General features: G+C 43.6%; 1 protein-coding gene across 1 annotated transcript; it reads right to left on the bottom strand.

Moving 5' to 3' along the window:
• Window positions 1-271: 271 nt before the first annotated feature.
• On the bottom strand, window positions 272-2,673 carry dlx6a (distal-less homeobox 6a). Its single transcript, XM_084379280.1, has 3 exons — window positions 2,112-2,673; window positions 1,235-1,428; window positions 272-1,025 (listed from the first exon to the last, which is right to left on the bottom strand). Exons 1-3 carry the CDS (start codon window positions 2,416-2,418, stop codon window positions 786-788), a joined length of 741 nt encoding a protein of 246 aa, XP_084235406.1. The 5' UTR covers window positions 2,419-2,673; the 3' UTR covers window positions 272-785.
• Window positions 2,674-20,464: the final 17,791 nt, after the last annotated feature.

Raw genomic sequence — 20,464 nt, 5'->3', positions numbered from 1 at the left:
TATATACTGTCTTCATCAGCCACTGGGCGCCTTTTTGGATTTATTTAAAATGTTTACTCGGGTGAAATGGGCTTTTCACTGAGCACTGTGTCATCAGCTTATGTTCACGGTGTCTGGAAAGAAGCTTGTGCGCACCAGGGGGACGGGAAATAGGCCTGTTATGGTGTGATGTTGGCCCAATATGAAGCATCAAAGAGGGGCCTAGTTAATTTCTTTTTTTTTTCTTTCTTTCTTTCTGTGGAAATCATGCAACAGCAGGCTTCTGTTTTGAGTCACGATTTACTCAATCTGACAAAACATAAAAAGTGTATGTACAACTAAAATCGCAGATTATATTTACAGACAGACAATTTGCTTGGTTTTGCATGTTGGAGAAACAACCCAAAAAAGAAAAGAAAAGAAAAGAAAAAAGGAGAGCAGTCAGGAGGAGTCCACCATGGCTGACAGGTTCAGGTGTGTGAGCAGTCTCTCTCTTTTTTTTTGTGTCCAGAAGTGGCCAAAATGTCACTGATCATATTTGGTATATTGACGTTCAGATGTTGACATGAATGAAAGCATAACAAAGATGCGAGCCCACTGAACTGAACAGCCATGTACGCTTTAAAAAAAAAAAAAAGAAAAGAAAAAAAAAAAAGGTTAGTTCCCTTGTTTGTGTCATCACACCGAGGCTTGGCTGCAGTGTTTTTTATCCTTCAGCATCCAGTCTGTGCGCTGACACAAATTGTAGGCTACGTTGGAAACTGCATGGCGGAGATCCGGAGAGAGAGGAGGCCCCCCTCGTCAGTCTATCTCTGCATCGAGTCCTGATGTGGGGAGGAATACCAGTGAGAGTAGCCGGGCATGTAGCTGTTGGCCGGCATGTTTACTCCTTTGGAAGAGGCCGAGACGTCCCATATCGGTGGGATGGTCGGGGAGCGCGGGGACAGAGACATGGAGCCCGGGATGGGGTCGGTCTCGTGCACGTTGCCGCCTTGCTTGAGCAGCTTCTTGAACTTTGACCTCTTGTTCTGGAACCAAATCTTTACCTGCGGGGGAGAGAGGGCGCGCGTAATTAGCGGAGCACGTGTGGATAAAAGGGCGTGTGAGAGATCAAGGCCCCCCCACAAAAAAAACAAAACAAAACACAGAAGCAGGAATTAATAATAAAAATAATCCCAATTCTTATTATAATTCTACAGTTTGATTTCAAGGAGCTCGAGCACAATAAATCCAGAGTGTGAATCCCTCCTCATACCTGGGTTTGTGTCAGTCCTAGAGAGGCAGCCAGCTCGGCGCGCTCCGGTAAAGCGAGGTACTGTGTTTGCTGGAAACGGTGGTTGAGCGCTTGAAGCTGCAAACTGGAATAAATTGTCCGAGGTTTGCGAATCTTCTTGCCTTTCCCATTAAAACGAATTTCCCCGTTTTCAATCACCGTCGTTTTCTGCTGCTCTGCAACAAAAACAAGCAATGTTATTATTCAGAAAAACCTCCGCCTGCCTGCATGTCTTCATTTCTGTGCTGGGTGGAGAATCTGTTATTTAAAAAAAGAACAATATTCCTGCAAGGTGGAGATAAATTCAGATCGAAACAGTGTTAAAAAAATAATAATAATAATAATAAAAAAATGAAAAATTCATCCTGATACACGCTGGCGTCTCACATTGCCTTTAAACGCCGCGGCAGCCACAATCCTCATACGCTGTCATATTTAGGATATTGCTGGTAATGACATGTCAATTAAATGCTAATTACAACATTCGAGGCGTGCGGGCTGCCTAATTTTCACGAGTAGTTGGGTGAGGATTGCACGGTCGTCATGATCACACCCCGGGCATTAAAACAAGGTTTTGTTGGAAACGGAGAGGACAGCAAAAACAGGCTGAGCACAGGCTGCATCTCGAATTATCCGGTGCCATTTACGCACGATTTTTCTCTTCAATGGTAATCGCCCACCTACGCTTCAAAGACCATTCGTCCGAGTTTTTGGAGTGGCCGCGCGCTGGCTTGGGCACGACACCGAGGTCTGATCCCCCCACTGTGGGTCAGCCGTATTAAAAGAAGGAGCGCCGGGGGGGAAATGGACATGAAACGTCGCGTCTTTTTATTTTTTTCTCCAAATGTGGGTCTCTTACCTGTGCCGTCTAACCTTGTCTGTCCTCCCGTGTTGTTGTGATAGGATGGCAGGTACGGGCTGTGGTGCGGATGGCTCACGTAGGGGTAGGGTAACGACCTGTTGTAGGTGTTGGTCCCGGTGTACGGGCTGTTCTCGTGCTGGTGGTGAGCGTGTGAGCCGGAGTGGAGACAGTGCAGCGGGTAGTGGCCGCTGGCCATCGACGGGGAGCTCTGCTGTGAGTGCGACTGCTGCCCAAACTCCATGAAAGCAGACTTGGACGAGTCCTGAGCCTCCAGACCGTCAGCCATCGTAGTCATGGTCATCATCGAATTTTCTGCCTTGAGAGCACTCACCCCCCTCTCTCTCAAGACCAAATCGGTTTTTCTCTCTCTCGCTGTGCTGTTGTCTCTCTCCCCCTCTCCACCGCGCGCAGATATTGTCCTATTAAACACCCGAATTTTCCAGAGGCGTCTTTATTTCCCCCCCTCTCGTCCTGTGATATTCTCACTCAAAGTGCCGGAAGGTAGGCATAAGTTAAGGGAGAGATTTTTAGGTGGATTCTGTTAAAATTGAGCCCTTGCTTCCAGACTTGATGCAGACACTACAAGTAAAATGGTTTGTCTCCAAAGGGCAGCGCCTCCCGATTGGTCATCCAACCCAACGTCATCAGTGCTCTGCGCTTCACGGAGACTTGAGCTGGAGTTAACCCACCTTACCAGCTCCCACCGCAACTATGGGGGGAAATAATATATGGTGGGAAAAGACGCTGCATAATTCCTACAGACGAGCCACACAACAGCTCTTTTTGGAAGTCGATCTCGTTTTTTTTTTTCCTTTTTCAGCCCAAATTACGCACGACGCGCTTTGGTTCACAGCCTGATGAGCCGGCATTCTATATGTGCCTCTTTCTTTATCTCAGCTTTTAACTCCTCCTCTCCACAGGCATTAATTACTTATAGAAAAGCATCCCACAAACATCCCTTTAGAGAAAATAAAAGTCGAAACCGACTTCCAAACCGAGAGACTTTATCAATTATTTACAAGATATCCATCTTCACACGTCATCTGTCATCGTTTGGAGGGATAAATACCTTTAAATTGAATTTATAAACATTTACAAGTGAGTGTGGAATAATCCCAGGCGTGAATAAACCTTTAAATATATTTTATTTTTTAGAGATTATACTTATTTATACTGGAGAGGTGATCTGGTTTATGTCGAGGAAACTCCTGAAACAGGTGAAAAGAGGCCTCCAGCTCCACAAATCAGAACTTTTGCACTTATTTTTGCGCTGATTATTAAATAACTTTTTCTCCTCTGCAGTGCAGTCTTTGCTGTGATGTCTCCTAATGAGCAGCCCCCCTCTTTGAGGCAACCCCCCCTCTCCGCCTTGAGAGTAACATATATTATAACTGCTCGTTCCTCCTGGGGGCTACTGACCATATGATTAAGGATCTTCAGACAATTCAAAATCCAGCACATGTGACACATCAAATAACAATATGCCTGAGGTACAATAGGTTATTTTGCAGATAGAAGGGTGGATACGGAGATAAACTGACAGTGTCTTTTATCCCTCTTGTAATATGAGGCTTGATAGGGTCCTCAATATATGTAAATTATACAGTTTGCCTCTGAGGGCTGCGTTGTTCGATTCGCAAATAAAGAATAAAAAATCTGTTTCCGCGATAGGTATTCAAATCATGTTTCCACCACAGTTTTTTCGCCGCATTTCAGCGTTTTCACCCCCCCACCCCCCAAAAAAGAAAAAAAAAAAAAAAAAAGAGGAGACGAAAAATAATTATGGTTGCAATCAAGTTACTGCGAAAACCTATTTGATTAGCGGCCACACTTTACTCAAATTGCAGCTATAAAATTAAGAACAATTCGCCTGTAATGATTATGGACTGGATTTATTTTGGGAGGGTGGAATAAAAGTGGATATAGCATAAATTATCCCCTAATTATACGCCAGTGTCGCCTCAATTATCCTCTTATCAAAAATGGTTGTCTAAATGCAGCGTTTAGTTTCAATTTTCTCCTTTTCTGTAACAAGAACTTGGTACCTTGCTATTATCCTCAGCTACGGTTGTTATTTACTTTGTGGGGATTTAAAAAGTGCACAACCCAGCCGGGTAATCATTTTTACAGCAGCGGACCAAGAGAGGAGCTCACAGAGGCAGGGGGATGAGAGAGAGCTGCGAGACATCCACACGGATTGCTTTTTATTCTTCCCAGACTCAGTTCATTTCAAATTTGTTTAAAAAAAAAAAAATTCAGGGAGCTTCTGTTGGGCTGCAAGGTAAGAGCTTCTTCCTGATTGATGTTACTGCCTCCGATAATTCTGTGTCTTTACGCACAGCAGCGGTAGCGTGGCCACGCATGCAGACCTTTGCAGGGAGTCAGCAGCACACCTCTGGTCACCCCTCAGTGATCTGACATAGTGGCCAATTCCCCTGCCCGCGTTCCACTTGGACACGCAGTGGAGAAACCAGATCCTATACCTTTTCTAATCGCCCTTTGAGAGCCACTACAAAGACATGCATGTTTTTTTTTATTTTATTGCGGCGATGTTTCCCCCCGCGGGCTAAAATCTCCAGGCTAGATTGGATGAGACGTCTTTATTCTTGTGTATGGATGTGTGTGTGTGTGTGTGTGTGTGTGTGTGTGCCACCGCAGGATTATTAAGTTGCGGGATAACCAGTCCAGTGCGGGTGATGTTAAAGTCTCGGTGTCCCGCAGGCGTGTTTGGAGGCTCACTGAGATTAAGTGAAGTGGTGAAAGAGCGGATTTGTTTGAACAGAGAGAACATGACATACTCGACCTGGCTGCTTTTCGAAAATCTGTAAGATGGAGCCCATTGCACGCACGCTGACAACTGTGTCTAATTGTAAAGGCGCGAGGAGGAACCACGGGCCTGTATGGGATGTTATCACTGGACAGATTTTACGCGTTTGTTTTTTTTGTTTTTCTATTCCGCATATGCTTCACCTGCTGTATCATGCCTCCCTGCCCCCCTATTAGCAGTTCATAGCCTTATTCCTGGAGAGAAACGATTTTATATTTCACTTCGTCAAAAAATGTCAATCACAAAAATGAACAGCATTCAGCCGCAAATCTAGAAATCACTTTGTCCCTAAGTAGATGATTGACCTTCAGCACAATCAATGGCCGTGGTGGTTTAATAGAAGTGGTCTTTATTTCCAGCTGTCTTATAAACGCTGATGAATGACTCTCTAAAATCACTCCAGGCCTGGGATTTCCCTGACATCCACTGTCTGATACATGGAAACTGAGACCATTTTACATCGCACTGTAGGTGCAACCTGGCGTTATTTAATGGTTAACACAGTCACTGTCAGTTTGAATGTTATTAAGGCGGGAGAGGCGATATTTTGGCACTGATAAGCTCCTTTACGCACAGAGATTAGATTTTTTAAAAGATAAAATATAACCAGCTTCCTCTCCTCTCTCTCTGACTGTGTGTCTCTTTTAACACCGCACGTCTTTCCCGCTACATCTGGCCACATGTGTTAATCATATCTGAGCGTTAAGTTCCAGAAAGACACGGGTCATAATTGTCGCGAGAAGGCAGGGCGTTTGCGGTCGGGTCCCTCTAACAGCTATCGACTGGCTCGCATGGAAAAGCCACCTCCTTGGCTGCTCGGGGACCCGGGCGGTTGTGGACGCTGAGGCTTGTGTCACTGCAGAAAAAAAGAGAGACCGGGAGCCGCTTAAACAACATGTCTCCCCTTCTTCGTCTCCACAACGCAAAAGCCACTGGCGCTGCACAGACAGCCAGGCGTCGACGGCGTCTCCATCTCTGCACATGCACGCAGCTGTTAGGATAACACGGTTAGCACCCCCCACCCTCTCCCTCACCACACACACACACACACACACACACACACACACGCACACAAGCCCCCCCAAAACGATCACCGATCAGCCTTTAATGCTCCAGTCGAATTCACCCGTGCCCAAATGGTGGCGCGCCGCTTTTACGCACGTAAATTGCGCACGGCGAGCTAATGCAAACCCACTTATGCACAGCTTTGATGTGTGTTGTAAAAGAAAAAAAGGGGGGGAAAAAGCGTGCAACTACACTAAGAAAAATTAGTGCGGTTTTGTCATAAAGAAAACCACGCGCTCGCGGGCAGGCGACTGTTTACAATAAGTTTTGCATCATAAATTAGGATCGCATTATCTCTCGAGTAAATAGAAAAATTGGCATATGCATGGCCCCCAGGTGCAGGCGAGGGCCTTCGCCTCGGATGGATCCAGCGTAGCGTGATGGTTAGTGGGAGCTAAATGACCACAAATAAGCAAAAGGCCTGCACCAGTGAGTCTTCACAGCCTCTCACGGACTTAATGGATTGAATTTGGCACGGATGGAGCTGCACTGGTCCCACTCCGTCCTAATTAAGACCGCTTGTTTCTCTTGTCGCCTTTCTCTCGCTGCATATTTAGCTCCACCTGAGTGATTGCGTTGTTCGGTTTCCTGCACCGGGCATATGGTTTTTACATATTTTATCGTTTGTTTCAGAGGTGGTGAGAGGAAAGCAAGGCCAGCGGAGCTGAAATTCAGCCATTAAAACGCAGAATATGAACGAAAACAGCGGAAATGGCAAGATTTGCCGCACATTTCTGGCCACATTGTCAATATTATTAAGACAATACGTGGAGAAAAGGCTGAGGAGGAAGATACAAGGGTTTAAATTTGCAGTTTTATCTCCACGCAACTCAGCTGTTTTATCGGTTTGGGCCCAGTGACGCTGGATGCGCTCTGGATGTGAAGTCAGTGACAAAAGGAGCTATATCCCAAAAAGTTGATCTGAATTTTATGTTGGTGACAAATAAGACTATAGTGAGAGAAGGGGTTTGCATTGGTCCCCCCCCCCCCCCACCTTTTCCCCCTCTCTCGACTTAATACGCGACATTATTAGGTCTGACAGCACAGTGGTCGGTCTTGAAGGAGAGGATTTGGTCGATAGATGACAGACAGGAAGGCCAGCAATCATGGGCTCTTTTTTTATCAGAATGTACTGTTCGATGCCGTTTATCCCTGATGATAGAAAATTGCTCTGTTGCCAGGACGCTGGCGCTGAAATAGAGGGCAGGAGCAACATTTCCATTTTCCAGTTTGAAAGCCATTGAAATGAATTAGTAAAAAATGGAAGAAAAAAAAAAATTAAAGGGAAAAATGAGAAAGAATCCCCTGGTAAACAAAGGGGAGCAAACAAAGATACCATTTTCTTGTTGCCGAGAATCCACCCTCCTCATTTCCCCTGTTTTTTTTTTTGTTTCTGTTTTTTGTTTTTTTCTCTCGTCCTGCAGCAGCAGCAGCAGCAGCAGCAGCAGAGAGGGCTTTTTACTTCAACAGTTGCAAATCACATGCTTGGCTTCTAATGTAGTCCGAGGCCCGGGCCTGTACTTCAAAGACAATCATTTATTTCCCTGCAACCTCCTGGAATAATTAGAGCGCCTTTTCATCTGTCGTGACAGAGAGAGGGGAGAAAAAGAGGAGAGAGAGAGAGAGAGGGAGAGAGAGAGGGTGAAATTAAGAAAGACTTGACAACGAGGAGCATTAAGCAAAATCCTGAGACATTTAACCATTTGGCAAACGAACAGAAACGTGTCACAGTGGAGAAAAAGCTGAATATTGAAGGACGAAATCTGGCAACACACACAGAATACATAAAATATACTAGCCCTATTATTATTATTATTATTATTATTATTATTATTGATGTTGCATCACCTGTTCGTGTGAAGTGTTTAAATCTTGCATTTGACATCTTTGCATCTTTCAAACCATCCCGTCAAAACACTAAAATATAAAATCTTAATATTTTTAAAAAACCGAGTATATAACAGAAATACGTATTAATGCACGAGGTTTAAAAACAAGCATATCATGTCAGGATTGAGGATATTTCGAGGCCTCCATTGGGTTTTTTTTTGTGGTTTTTTTTCGTTAAGGGAACATAATTATCTGTAATCTGGGGATTATTTATCAGTGACACAGACAGATCCTGCAGAGAGGCCATCATCAGTATACAGGAGGAGAGGAGGGTGGGGGGGGGTTACTGTCTGTGTCCGAGCAGGCAGGTGGTTTAAAACCCCTCCACAGGCTCTGAGCTCCGCCACACGCTGCCTGGAGCCTGATGGATGCAGAAATGACACCCGAAACACTGGATTATAGGGAACCCTTAAGGAGGCATATAATAAATCGTTCAACATTGTGGTTTTCGTTTGGGAATCAATGGTGATTAAAATTGGCTGGATTCTAAACGAGGTTTGGTACGAGTGCGAGGGATAAAGGGATATTACTCCTGAATATGTGATAAATAAATGAAGCTCATTAGATCCACACAATTCTTTGTTTCCCACCTCACATATATCCTGTAATATGTAGACAAACATCCCGCCATTTTACTATAAACTGAGTTATATGCTTTCTAAGGTCTGCATGGACTCATGTCAACATATTTTAATGGGATCAACCTGCGTAAACATATATATATAATCTTTATAGGATAATAATGAAAGTGAGGCTTTAAAATGTGGAGCATATGGTGGATAAATAAAACCACTGCTGACCAATTAAGAGGCTCATCTGCAAATGCAACCAGATGAACCTCATAAAAGACAAATAAACACAGAGAGAGCACATAACTCTCCATGTAGAGCTTTAAACTGGCACCACAGACAATACAGACTGCTAGTGACACAAAGATTTATTATTATACAGGATAAACTTTGACAATAAAAGAAAGAAAACATATCCTCCATGAACAAAATAGTACAAACTAATAACCAAATAGTGTGTGTGCTCCAACAGGACAGGTCCTGGTTCTCATATAGGAATGAATGCCCCGCTGGAGGAAGTGCTGCACACAATAGCCAACACTGACTGCAAAATAAAAGAGGTTGAAATTTAAGAGCAGAGCGGTGTGAACTGGAGTGTAAAGAAGGTGAAGAGAAAAGGAGTCACACCTGGTGAGATATGGTGTGGTGGGCGAGCACTTGTCGTTCTCAGATGCTGCTCGGGTTCTCAGGAGCTGGTTGGAGGAGTCAGGTGATAGCTGGGGACCTTTGTCTGCTGCACCTTTAGACACACCTACCTGAAACTGCATTTCAGATCAGGCTGGGTTTTGGTTTAGGTCCATGTGCTCTGCCCTCTTTAGTCATCGTCTTGCACACAGAAAGTTGGAGTGACCGAGTAAATGATGTGTGGTGTTTGTGCAAAAATGTTCCGCTGGGGTAGGCCTGCAATGTAAAAGTCCAAATTCTGATTCTGTGCATTCATTTCTGGGTATTTTGCACTGAATAAAAGAAAGAAACATTCTTCTCCAGGTGCAAAAGTGCAAAGAGCTGATAAATGATCTGTTTCATAGAAAGTACAAATCAGATCACATTATTACAAGGTTTTATTCTCACGCTGAGAAATAATATTAAATCTATCAAAGCAGCTTTTGTGCTCCGTTTAAATATATTTAACATATATTTTGCTCTCAAAAACAACCAGGTTTTTTTCACCTGTGTGGGAAAAAAAATGGCTATTTATTTGTTGAGCTGCAGCTCTTACCTTCATCATCATCACCATCATCATTATTTTCATCATTACTATTACCATTATCATTATTAGCTGGCTCTTGAGGTTTATTTTGGTGCTTGTGTTGTTGCTGTTGCTGCTAATATCATCATAATAATCATCATTACATTCATCACATCTCCAGTTCGTTTAATGTGCTCAGATCGTGTATTTGCCATATTACTGCAGCCAGTCTTCAAAACAGTACCTCAAAATACAAAAAGGTAGAAAAAATATTAGGAGAGCGGATTATTACAGAATATTTTTGTAAGAGGTTTTTTTTTAAAGACAAGCTAAGATCTACACAGGGACATTTTAAATGCCTTGGTGTCACAGGATTATAGGATACACTGAATGTACCCAAAGGAAACTATGGCCAGCTATGGTGAGCATTAAGATTATTTTTTAAATTTGACTATTTGTGTAAAATGATCAGCCTTCTTTCATGTTCTGACTGCAGAAAAAATAAAACTAGCAGACAAAATCTCATCAATCCATCGGCCTGTCAGATTTAGTGACCTGTAGCATTATGACAAATGTTTCCCTCCTGAAATCAAAAAGTCTCCATTTATGAATCAAACCATAAAAACATCACTTGGGCCTTGGAAATCTAAACATGAGCTTTTCTTAGAGAAATATATAAACCGCTGTGGGACACTTCTTGTACGCTGGACAGTCCAAAGTCCACTACGTTAACACACCACAGATCAGAGATCAGCTTAGTGATTTGGCCGAAGGATCACGTCTACAGCCAGACTCATAATATCATAGTTATTAATTCGTTGCCTGGAAAGCCCTCCGAGCCTTTATTTTCATTTGCTCTGAACTGTCAGATTGGAGTGGAGAGATTTTTTAGGACTTGGTCCATTTTGGTGAAGTGAAGGGAGCCAATTATTGTCACCATTGCCCTTGAAAATGCATTACGCCTCACCTGAGGGCTCACTCAATCAAAGAGACTGAAGGGGCGATTAACAGATGACTTCTGACCTTAATCCATCGCAGAATCAGCCAAAAGAGCCAGACAGCAATCAACATTTCTCACCTAGTTTCATGTTGCAAACTTTCTTATTGTTGACATCTGACCTTGGGCTTCATAATGGGGTTTTTGGGTTCGGGACCACGAGCATTGTCTTTTTGTTAATATTGTTTGAAAATGGGTTCGTGAGTGAATCAAAGGGAGCAATTTCAGGTGTCAGTCAGTCCGCTTAATTTCTATGAAAAATGTGTTAATTTCTTGATTTAATTGGTAACATTTTCCTGAAAGTACCATTATTTAGCATTTATTATTAGACATCGACATTTAATAAATGGTTTATGGCACCGTAATGTAGCTGTAAGCAGATATAAGGACATTTTATTATTTGTCAACATTAACTTTCTCCTGTGAATAAAATATTTTGTAAAGCGGCAACAATTGGTCAAATACTCCATCGAAATAAATAAATAAATGCCAGCTATTTTGATAATTGACTAATAATTTCTGCAACTTCTCAAGCAAAAATATCAAACATTTGCTTTTTCCAGCTTCCTAAATGTAATGATTTGCTAATTTTCTTTGTCATTTATGATAACTATTTGGGTTTTGGGCTGTTGGTTGGACAAAACAAGCAATTTGAAGACGACATTTTGGGCTCTGGCAAATTGTGCCGGGACAAATTAAGACTTAATAATAATAATAATAATAATAATCGTCAGTTGCAGCCCTAATATTCTGTCATTCATTATCAGATTATACAGCAGCCTCCACAGGAAGACTTTTGGTTATTGATAAATACATTCTAACATTTAGATCTGCTTCAAACTACATTATAGTGCATTATAAACCATTTATTAAATGTTTATATACTGATTATAAATGCTAACAGGCTCCTGATAATAATAAATAAAATGGAAAACTTAAAGGTGCACTATGTAGTTTTGGAAAAGAAAATTAAACACAGAAATGTAATATTTACAATAAGAATAAAATTATTCTTATCATATTTATTTGATCAATATATTTTCCATCACTGTATAAAGGAGCTGTCCTCAAAGGGAAATAAGAACAGCGTTCGAAGCTAGAAAGTGGCTACTTGAACAGTATAAAATCGTTTGTTTATTCAGTCAAGAAAAACAAACAATGAAAAATTTTCTGATTAAAATTTCTTTCCAAAAAACTACATAATGCACCTTTAAATAGCCACAACATGGTGTGACCAACAACCACCACAGAAGAAGAAGAATTGTCCATCATTTTGCATCGTCACACCTGAAAATACTCTGTGGCCGGGCAGTTTTAATTGAATTTAAATAAGCTCATTGTGCCTTGTGTCAAGCTCTCTCTGGTGTATTGTGGGCCTGGCAGTAACATGTGAGCACAGCTTCCTCACCTGCAGGACTTGAGAGATGAACATGAGTCAGGCCTCATGTCCCACTGATCGCCTTTTCACTCACTTGTTTCCCCCTTGAATGATCGAAATGAGTGAATATACTGCGTGATGTTGAATTTTGTACAAAATGCTCCTGACTAACTTTTTTCCCCCTCTCTTTGTCTCCCTGTTTTCCCCTCTCCAATATCTCTCCCCTGGCTTTTTCCATCACGCCCACCTCCCTCTCATGCCCCCCCATGCATGTCCAGCCGCTGGTCCCCTTCTCTTCCTCTCCATATTCCTCTTCATACCCACTCTACCCCTCTCTTCCTCTCCCCTCAACCTCGCTCCCTCTCCCTAACCCCGCACCTCCTTACCCCCCCCTCCCTACTCCCTCTATAGGTACACGCCTCCATCCCCCTCTTGGCAGCTCCATCTCCTCCTCGCCTCCCCCCCCATCCGTCTCTCCTCCCCTCTCCCTGGTTGGTTTCCACAGCTGTGGTGAGTGAGGGGCAGATGACCGGAGAATTGGCCCCTGGGAGAGCGCTGAGCCATCCTGGTGCTATTAGGCTCGTGGCTAATAATAGGTGTTTCAGACCAGGGGAAGATCAATCAGGGGGAATCATGGGGAATGTTCGGAGCAGCGCTTTTTACACATCGGCCCAGATGGATGAAATTACACTTGTCAGTTTTTAGTTGCATTACTCCCAAATTGGTTGTCTACTCTTTTTTTCTCCCTCCCTCCCTCGCTTTCTCTCTCTCTCCCTTTCCTCTCTTTTCCCTCATTCATGTGTCAGTGGCCTGCTAAAGGGATTCGATGGTGAAATCCCTGTCATTTTTGTCTTTTCCCTGTTTAGCCCTCAGCCAGCAACTCTGTTGCCCGCATATGCACTTAGGAGAAATCAGTTTAAGATGTTGTCTTATGGCTCGGGCAATTTCCATGTTAGAGGCAAGTGTGCGGCTGACATCCTGCATGTGTTCTGCATGTGTAATAAAACATGTTGATTGAATCAAACACTCAAGGCAGAAAATTGATCAGCAACTGTTGTTATAATCAATTAATTATGATACTGCCACATGGTCACCAGCTTGCTGCCTTTAATGTGAGCATTTGCTGTTTTTGTCTGTTTTGTGTGAATATTTTGGTGTTTTGAGGCTGTTGGTCAGATAAAACAAGATATTTGGAGATGCTGAAGGACATTTATTCACTACTTTTTGACATTTCATAGACATCTAGAATATAATCTGTCCTAGCCCTGCATCTGAGTGTGAAATAAAAGCTTTATAATACACATTGATTCAAACTTAAAGGTGCACTATGTAGTTTTTGGGAAGAAATTTTAATCAGAAGAGAAAAATCTTCATTGTTTTATTTTCACTTAAACTAAATCAACAAACTCTTTTCATTTTCGTGACTGAATAAACAAACTGACCTTAAAGGACAACACAATTCATACGGTTTTACTTTGTTTATATGCGGCGGACCCTGCCACCTTTCTTGCCTCAAACGGTGTTCTGGGGACCTTATTATCCTTTGAGGAAGGGTTATTTATTCAGCTATAGAATAATAAATAGCTTGTATTTTTACCTTATAAATTTTGTAGATATTACAATTCTGAGTGTCTGAACATAGTGCACCTTTAAACCAATGATGTACATGTAAAATGAAAATAATTGTATTGTAAATGTAGACATATCTTTTGTAATGATATCTACGAGGCTGTGTATGACTCTTAAAAAATTAATAAAATCCATTGTACAATACTCCCTCTCTCTGGTGTTCATTTTCAACATGCATCCATTTCTCAAACAGCAGCCTCCACCTGAGCTTGTTGCAGACATTTTTAAAGGAGGCACACGAACAAAGATTATCAGGAGGATGAAATGATGCTGCGGGGAGGTGCAGCCACATCAGGTGTGAATCTCGGAGCAACACAATGCCTCTTTAAAAAAAAAAATCCCCCACCCCAATCTCAGGAGCTCCTCTTCCGATTGATCGATTTCGACTCAAAAACGTGAAAATGCTCGACGCAGCTCAGAATATGACGGAGCCGAGCTTGAGATAATTGACTGACCTGGGCTGCGGTTTTCTGCGAGGTGAAAGGGTTCATACAGCATATCATCTAAAGCCCCTTAAGCTCCTGATGTGTTACATGATAACTCGCGCAGCGTGTCAGTCAGGAACAAGGTGACTGTGGAGGCTGCGAGATGTTTTCCGTGGCAGCCACACAACAGCTATTTGTTTCAGTGATTTCCACTCCTGACTAGGCGTTGACAGGCTAAAATGTCCACTGTTTACAACGCTCTCCTTGCAACTTGTCCTCACATTAGCAATTTCCCCTTGATGTGGCTACCAGCTAAGCCTCCAGCTCGAAGGGGGGTATGGTATTGATATATTAAAGTGCTCGCTCGTGTGAGACAAGCGGCCACTAGAGCCTGCCACCAAAACACTGGCATGACAATCACAGCAGAAGATTGGCCAGGAGCTGCTCTGAATAGCTCGCAAGGGAGAGCTCCCTACGCACGCACGCTCACGCACACTGGCAATCAATACATCCCCCCCCCCCCCCCAGATGTTGCGGGTCTCCCGGTCCACGGCGGCCCTGAGATGTTCCTCGATGTCTGATTGCGCGACGGAGAAGACGCAGAAGAAAACAGAAAAAGGGGCTGAAAAGCTTTGGTGACCATGGGGGAGGGAGCCGGGGCCTGGAGGAAGACGAGAGAGAGAGGAAAATTAACATTGACATCCTGACTCCCCGGCACAAAACTCGTCCCAGGGCTTCTGCTGGATATTTCCATGGGGCGAGGGAGAGAGAGAAAGAGAGAGAGGGAAAAAAAGAGATGTTCAAAAGCTGATATAAAGACACACACTCCCTGCTTGTCATCCATTTATATTGAAATGAGTTTTTTCCCTCTCCGCTCGGCTTGTGTGTAGTGAATACAGAGAGTCCTAATGTATGTATTTTGCTCATTTTACTGTGTCTGGCGTTTCCGCGCCTCTCCACTGTGTTTGCCTCCCGCTGCGGTAAACACAACATTGCTATGATAGCACATGCATTTCAGAAAGCTCCAAACACCGCCGAGGAGCCCGAAACATTCATTCTCTCCCCCCCCCACACTCTCAATCTCTTTCTCCCCCCCCCACCCCCCACCCCTCTCTCCCCTCTGCCTCCGTCGGTCCTCTCCCTCACTTCCAGCCAAGGTATTCAGCTCCCATGATTGCAAACACGCATAATGACAGCATCTCCCGGGGGCCGGCGGAGGTACCCCACTGATGCTGAGAGACTCTATCCTGTCGTCACATTGCAGGAAAATCTGTCGGCAGTGCGCATGGCGGTGGGAGCCTGGTGCGCTTTGGCAAGGCAGCGCCAGAAGCTGGGCTCGCTGTTTTTTTGTTAATAAAAAATGAAGTGCAAATTGTGCCGGGCTCGCATGCATTGGAACAGCTCACTGCTTCCTCCCATTACGAGGCCAGGGCGAGCGCCATGGAAGCATAAGCGTGAATACATTATAAAGTAATGAGGAAACATCCAGGAGAGGGTCACGGGGGGCGTCAAGCGGCTCCAGAGGCCTCACCGAGAGCTTTCAGTGCGCTCCGCGATGGATGATTAGTCATTCGCGTTTGAAGAGCGAGCGCGAGGTGGAGTTCAACGATGTTACACATAGCAACAGTTGCTAAGAGTTGCAGCGGAGCGAGGCCTATTCAGTTTGTGAATATGTACAGTGGAGGCAGGAGCAGGGGATATAGGTGAATAGAGATAGGGCTGTTTTGTGTATCAGTGATGATGATGGTGACATTTGCAACAATGCCACATAATATTCACGAACATGGGAGCTCTCGCCAGGGACCATGCAGTGGTGGAGGGGGGTGGTGATGTACACCATTCATACCATGGCAGCACGAGGAGGCTAAATGTCAAAATGACATCTCAGCTCCTGCCATGGCTGCAGCTGGAGCACGTCGTCCTAAAGGAAATGAAAGCCCATACAGCCCTTGGCGCTCGGATCGGCTGGATGCATAAATAAAAATCATGCAAATCTGCTCGCGAAGCAAAAACCAATCCACCTGACGGGAATCACGAGGCGGTATTTTAAAGTCTCTTCAGCGCGGCGCGCTGAATTCGCGGTGACACACTTAACCGAGAAAAGCCAGCCTTGAGTGCATTACATAGCGAGACTCTCCCTGTCAATCACGCATCACACAAACAGGTCACATTCTATACAATCCCGTAGGCTGGGGTGGGTGGCAGCCAGGGGGAAGGAGGAGGGGGGGAGGCTGGTTTGAGCCCAGTGCTTTAGAGCCACTTTCGGTTTCTCCGCGGCGCAAACGCCCTCCCATTGGCATTCAGTCTCTGATGAGCCCGCAGAGCTGCAATGGAGTCGCCTGATGGAACGCCATGGCAACGGCCGACACCTGGCAAGAGTTCATCCCACCTCCTCTCTCTCCCTCTCTCTCTCTCTCCTCCATCACCCCCTCCTCCCCCACTTTCCCTCCCTCCCTCCCTCCCCCCCAGATGCTGGAACATATTTCCCTCAGACTGACTGAAAGCCCCTGTGAACAAATAATGGGTGCACGCCAGTCTAAATAAAGTGCGGTTTATGAGTTGCGGTCAGAAACGTCTCTCCCTCTGCCCCTCTCTCTCTCTTACGCTTACTCTCTCTCTCTCTCTTGCTCTCTTTTTAATGTTCTGCACAAAAAAACAGTTGCCAACATTTTTTTTGGGGGGGCCATATGGCTGCTTGGTGATTATACAAAGCCATTTTTTCCTTTCTCACAGTGAGGCACATAGTCAAATAAAAGAGAGCGGCTCCACACCAGTAGTCTGCAAACCCATTTTCGTAGAATGGAACAAGGCTCCCAAGCCAAAACAAACCAGTGTGTCCCCTTTGCCATTTTTCAGCCTCAGCTTTTCAATATGTTAGACCTTCGTGTTGAATAAATCTTCTGCAGCGTGCTTGGCTGTGTTATCAATTAATCAAATTAATCAAGACTGGAGGGAGTTTATGCAAGGCCCATGCAATTCACAGAGAGGCTGCATAAATATTCAAGTAAACCCACTGTTTGATGGAAACCCCAGAAGTATAAATCACATAAACCAAACTTACTGATGATGGAAGATCCTGTAATGTTGTTGCAGGGTTCTTTGTCAGGTTTAAGTCTTTGTTATTAGTAATATATTAAACGAGCGGTTCGACAATTTGGGAATCAGTCTTATCTTTTCTGGAGTCAAAACATGTTTAGCCGAGCCGGAGACAGCTAGCCAGGCTCTGTCCAAAGTGCAAAGCCTACCAGAATACTCAAAGGCTGACTAATGAGCACATCATCATCGTACATCATTGTGTGTTTAACCTGTAAATAAAATTAAGAAGGACAATTTGTGGTTTCAGCGGGGAGTTATGTGCTGAAGCTTTGCAAACGAAAAATGGAGAAGTCGAGCAATCTGAGCTGAACGGATGATCATGCCATCAAACCATCTGAGGGGTAATGAGTGGAAGCAGCCTGAAGTTTGAATTTTACACCATGAGCAGAACAGTTGCGCATAAATCTAAGGCTATTTGCTGACCTTGTAAAACTCACAGTACTGCCTCACAGTAACGTTAGCTTTTTACTCAACGCAGCAGGGAAAACGCATGGTCACTAGGGTCCTAGCTACTGTGGTTAGGCTAACGTATTTCCTAAAATGTTGAACTTCCTTTAAGATTGAAATGTTCATGGCATTAAAGAATGCAGTGTTATCAAATTAACTGAGAATATTTCCACCTCCCTCTTCATTTCAGATTAGGATGACCATATTTGCTAACTCTTAGCAGAACCCTTAAGTGTAATGTTACTGCAGATTCATGCATGCGATAGCTGTTTTTTCAGCGCACACCTACCAAGCGTACTTTTCCACACCATGGACGCCATGAATGCAGCATTTTTGTTGCCAGAGAAGGAATAAGCTTCCCGGGCCGCTTTGGAAACTTCGGCATGACAGCTAACCGTTAGCATACTGTCTGGGTCCTGTCAGAAAGAGCTGCGATGACTCATAGGCTAGCAACAGCCTTGACAACGACACATTTATTGATGAAACACATACAGACAAATCAGTGTTGAATTCAGACGGGTGGCATTTGTCTACGTCTGGTAGTAATGAGGTGGACAACACATGATAAAGGTCTATGTAAGCTCTGAAAACTAGCATAATATTTACCTCCACCAAGGAAGTTATGTTCTCACCTGTGTCGATTTGCTTGTTGGTTTGTCAGCAGGAGTAGACAAAAACTGCTGAACAGATTTCCACGAAACTTGGATGAAAGAAGTGTCTCGGCCCAGAACGGACCCCAATAACTTTTTGTGTGCATCGGAATAAAGGGGACGGATCCAGAGGCCTTGGCGGAGGCATGTGCTGTATTGAGTGGCATTCTAGCTGTTAATTTAATGGTCAAACTGGGTAGTGAATGTTAAATACCGGGACATTTTAGTGCTTTACTGACATTTGTCAGGACTTGGGACACCCAGCTTGAAACCAGGACAATCCCTGACAAACCAGAACGTCTGGATTGTAGATATAAAGTAACAGGAGTGATATGCGTCATAGCGCACACCTGATACACCATCAAAAATAAGGCATCACTGACAGATGACAAGACGAATCCCTGTGTCAGATAATGAAAAAAGACTACTTTCACTTAGTCCCCTGTTGATTTTGCACATTCATAAATAGTATACCAGCTATCAAGACTTGGTTTAGCAACCTGTGATTAGTGTCTGGGTCAGTGCTACGGTTTGGTGAAGTCCTTATGGTCTCAATTTCTTAGGGTCTGGCAGAATTTACAGGCACCCTAAAACCAGTCTGTGAGGGCCAAATCATGCCAGCAGAGAAACCAAGTGGGCTACTGCTGTAAAATCAAGGAAAAAGTTTTGAGGTTTCAGCAAGGAGAATGGCACGACGAATCATATTTATGAATGTAACACGTCAACCATAAATTATGTCCTCCATTTCAACAACTCCCTGTTGGAGTGAGTGACCAGCGCAGAGCTTTCTTTCCATCTTTCTAATGTTTCTGCAGTGTGGCCATCACTAAATTATTAATGCTGAGTTGCCAGAGCCGAGGAGGTATGAAGTTAAAGTGGAACGGAGAAAAAACTGCAGAAAAACTTTGAATGATGGCTCGTAAAATTATGAGACGGAGTAATAATTTTAAATAGTGTAATAGAGCTATGTCTAATTCTAGTTGGTGATCATGCTGTTCTCACCATAATCGCATTTATTCATGCACGCGAGGTGGAAAATACCTATTTGTGAGTCTATTACAACAGGCCTGTACTAACAATCGCTGCGTGCGCCTAACAACACTGGGCGAGTTGGATATTTTCCTCTAATCCCAGAAACAACAAACTATTGTAACTTTGCAGGAGAAGCAGATCGACCTGTGTGTGGTGTATTTCCATCTTTGTGCAAAACTTTAGAAAACGTGCGGTAAACTTGAATGTAAAGTAACAAAAAACATGTCCACAGCTCAGAGTGAACGCTCTGCTTTCAGTCATTCCGTGACAAATTGTGCTCAATGAGTAATGTAATATGTGTTGATTATTTAAGTGATTTCATATACATTCCAGTAGCAGCATACTAACTTGATGTTTATGGAGGCTTGAGAGGGTCTGGATAATATATTGTGGCACTGGTGTCAGAATGATACACACACGTATCAAAACGTCAAAGACATTTCTGCCAAATTCCTTTTAAATTTTACACAATTTTGGAATTTGTCTTTTTCATGCGTGATTTTTCAAGAACGTTTTAATCTCTCATATTTCAGGTACAGGTTCACATCATTTAAAAGGATTTAAGTAGCCAGGACTTAAACCCAAGTCTGAGAGGAGCCAGAAGTGTTAATGAGCATTAAAAAGCTCTTAAAGTGCAATCATCTCCATGGACCCTCGCTCTGAGGTAATGCCTATCACATGGCCTCTGTTGGCACCCTCTCTCCTAACCACAACCCGCTCTCCTCCGGGCCAAGAATCATGAAACCAGAACCCTTGAATCAACCAGCTCACACTACACTGTTGTAGGAGCTTTCATAACTGTGCAAAATGGTGAAAAAAAGTGAAAATGCAGCTGTGACATTGGTGTTTTTAGTACAAGAATGCTCAGATGTGAAAATCCAGTCTAGGGTCAAAGTCATTCATTGGAAGAACATGTCTTTGTGGGACCAATTATTAGGTAGTTGGTCTTTTGTATAAATCGGACAATCACATGTTTGTGCATTCACTGGGAAAATGAGTGCAGTTCACAGGAAAAAATAACCCTGCCTTTACGCTGCTGAATGGACAGGCTGGGATAGATGTGAATGACAGGTGTGAAGTGGCCAAAATACTCCATACACAACCAAAAACAATAGTCTTTGTGTTTGCTGGAGGAAGACAAACATGGGACAAAGAG

Source organism: Pagrus pagrus, assembly GCF_965226575.1.
Source record: "Pagrus pagrus genome assembly, chromosome: 17".
NCBI classification, from domain to species: domain Eukaryota; kingdom Metazoa; phylum Chordata; class Actinopteri; order Spariformes; family Sparidae; genus Pagrus; species Pagrus pagrus.
Note: the sequence above shows the minus strand (reverse complement) of the source record. Positions and strands in the feature narration are given on the sequence as shown.

Coding starts and splice junctions, on each gene's coding strand:
- dlx6a (XM_084379280.1), bottom strand. CDS start 2,418: ATGATGACCATGACTACGATGGCTGACGGTCTGGAGGCTCAGGACTCG. Junction 1,429..2,111: donor GACAAGGTTAGACGGCACAG/GTAAGAGACCCA, acceptor TTTTTGTTGCAG/AGCAGCAGAAAACGACGGTG. Junction 1,026..1,234: donor TAGGACTGACACAAACCCAG/GTATGAGGAGGG, acceptor TCTCCCCCGCAG/GTAAAGATTTGGTTCCAGAA.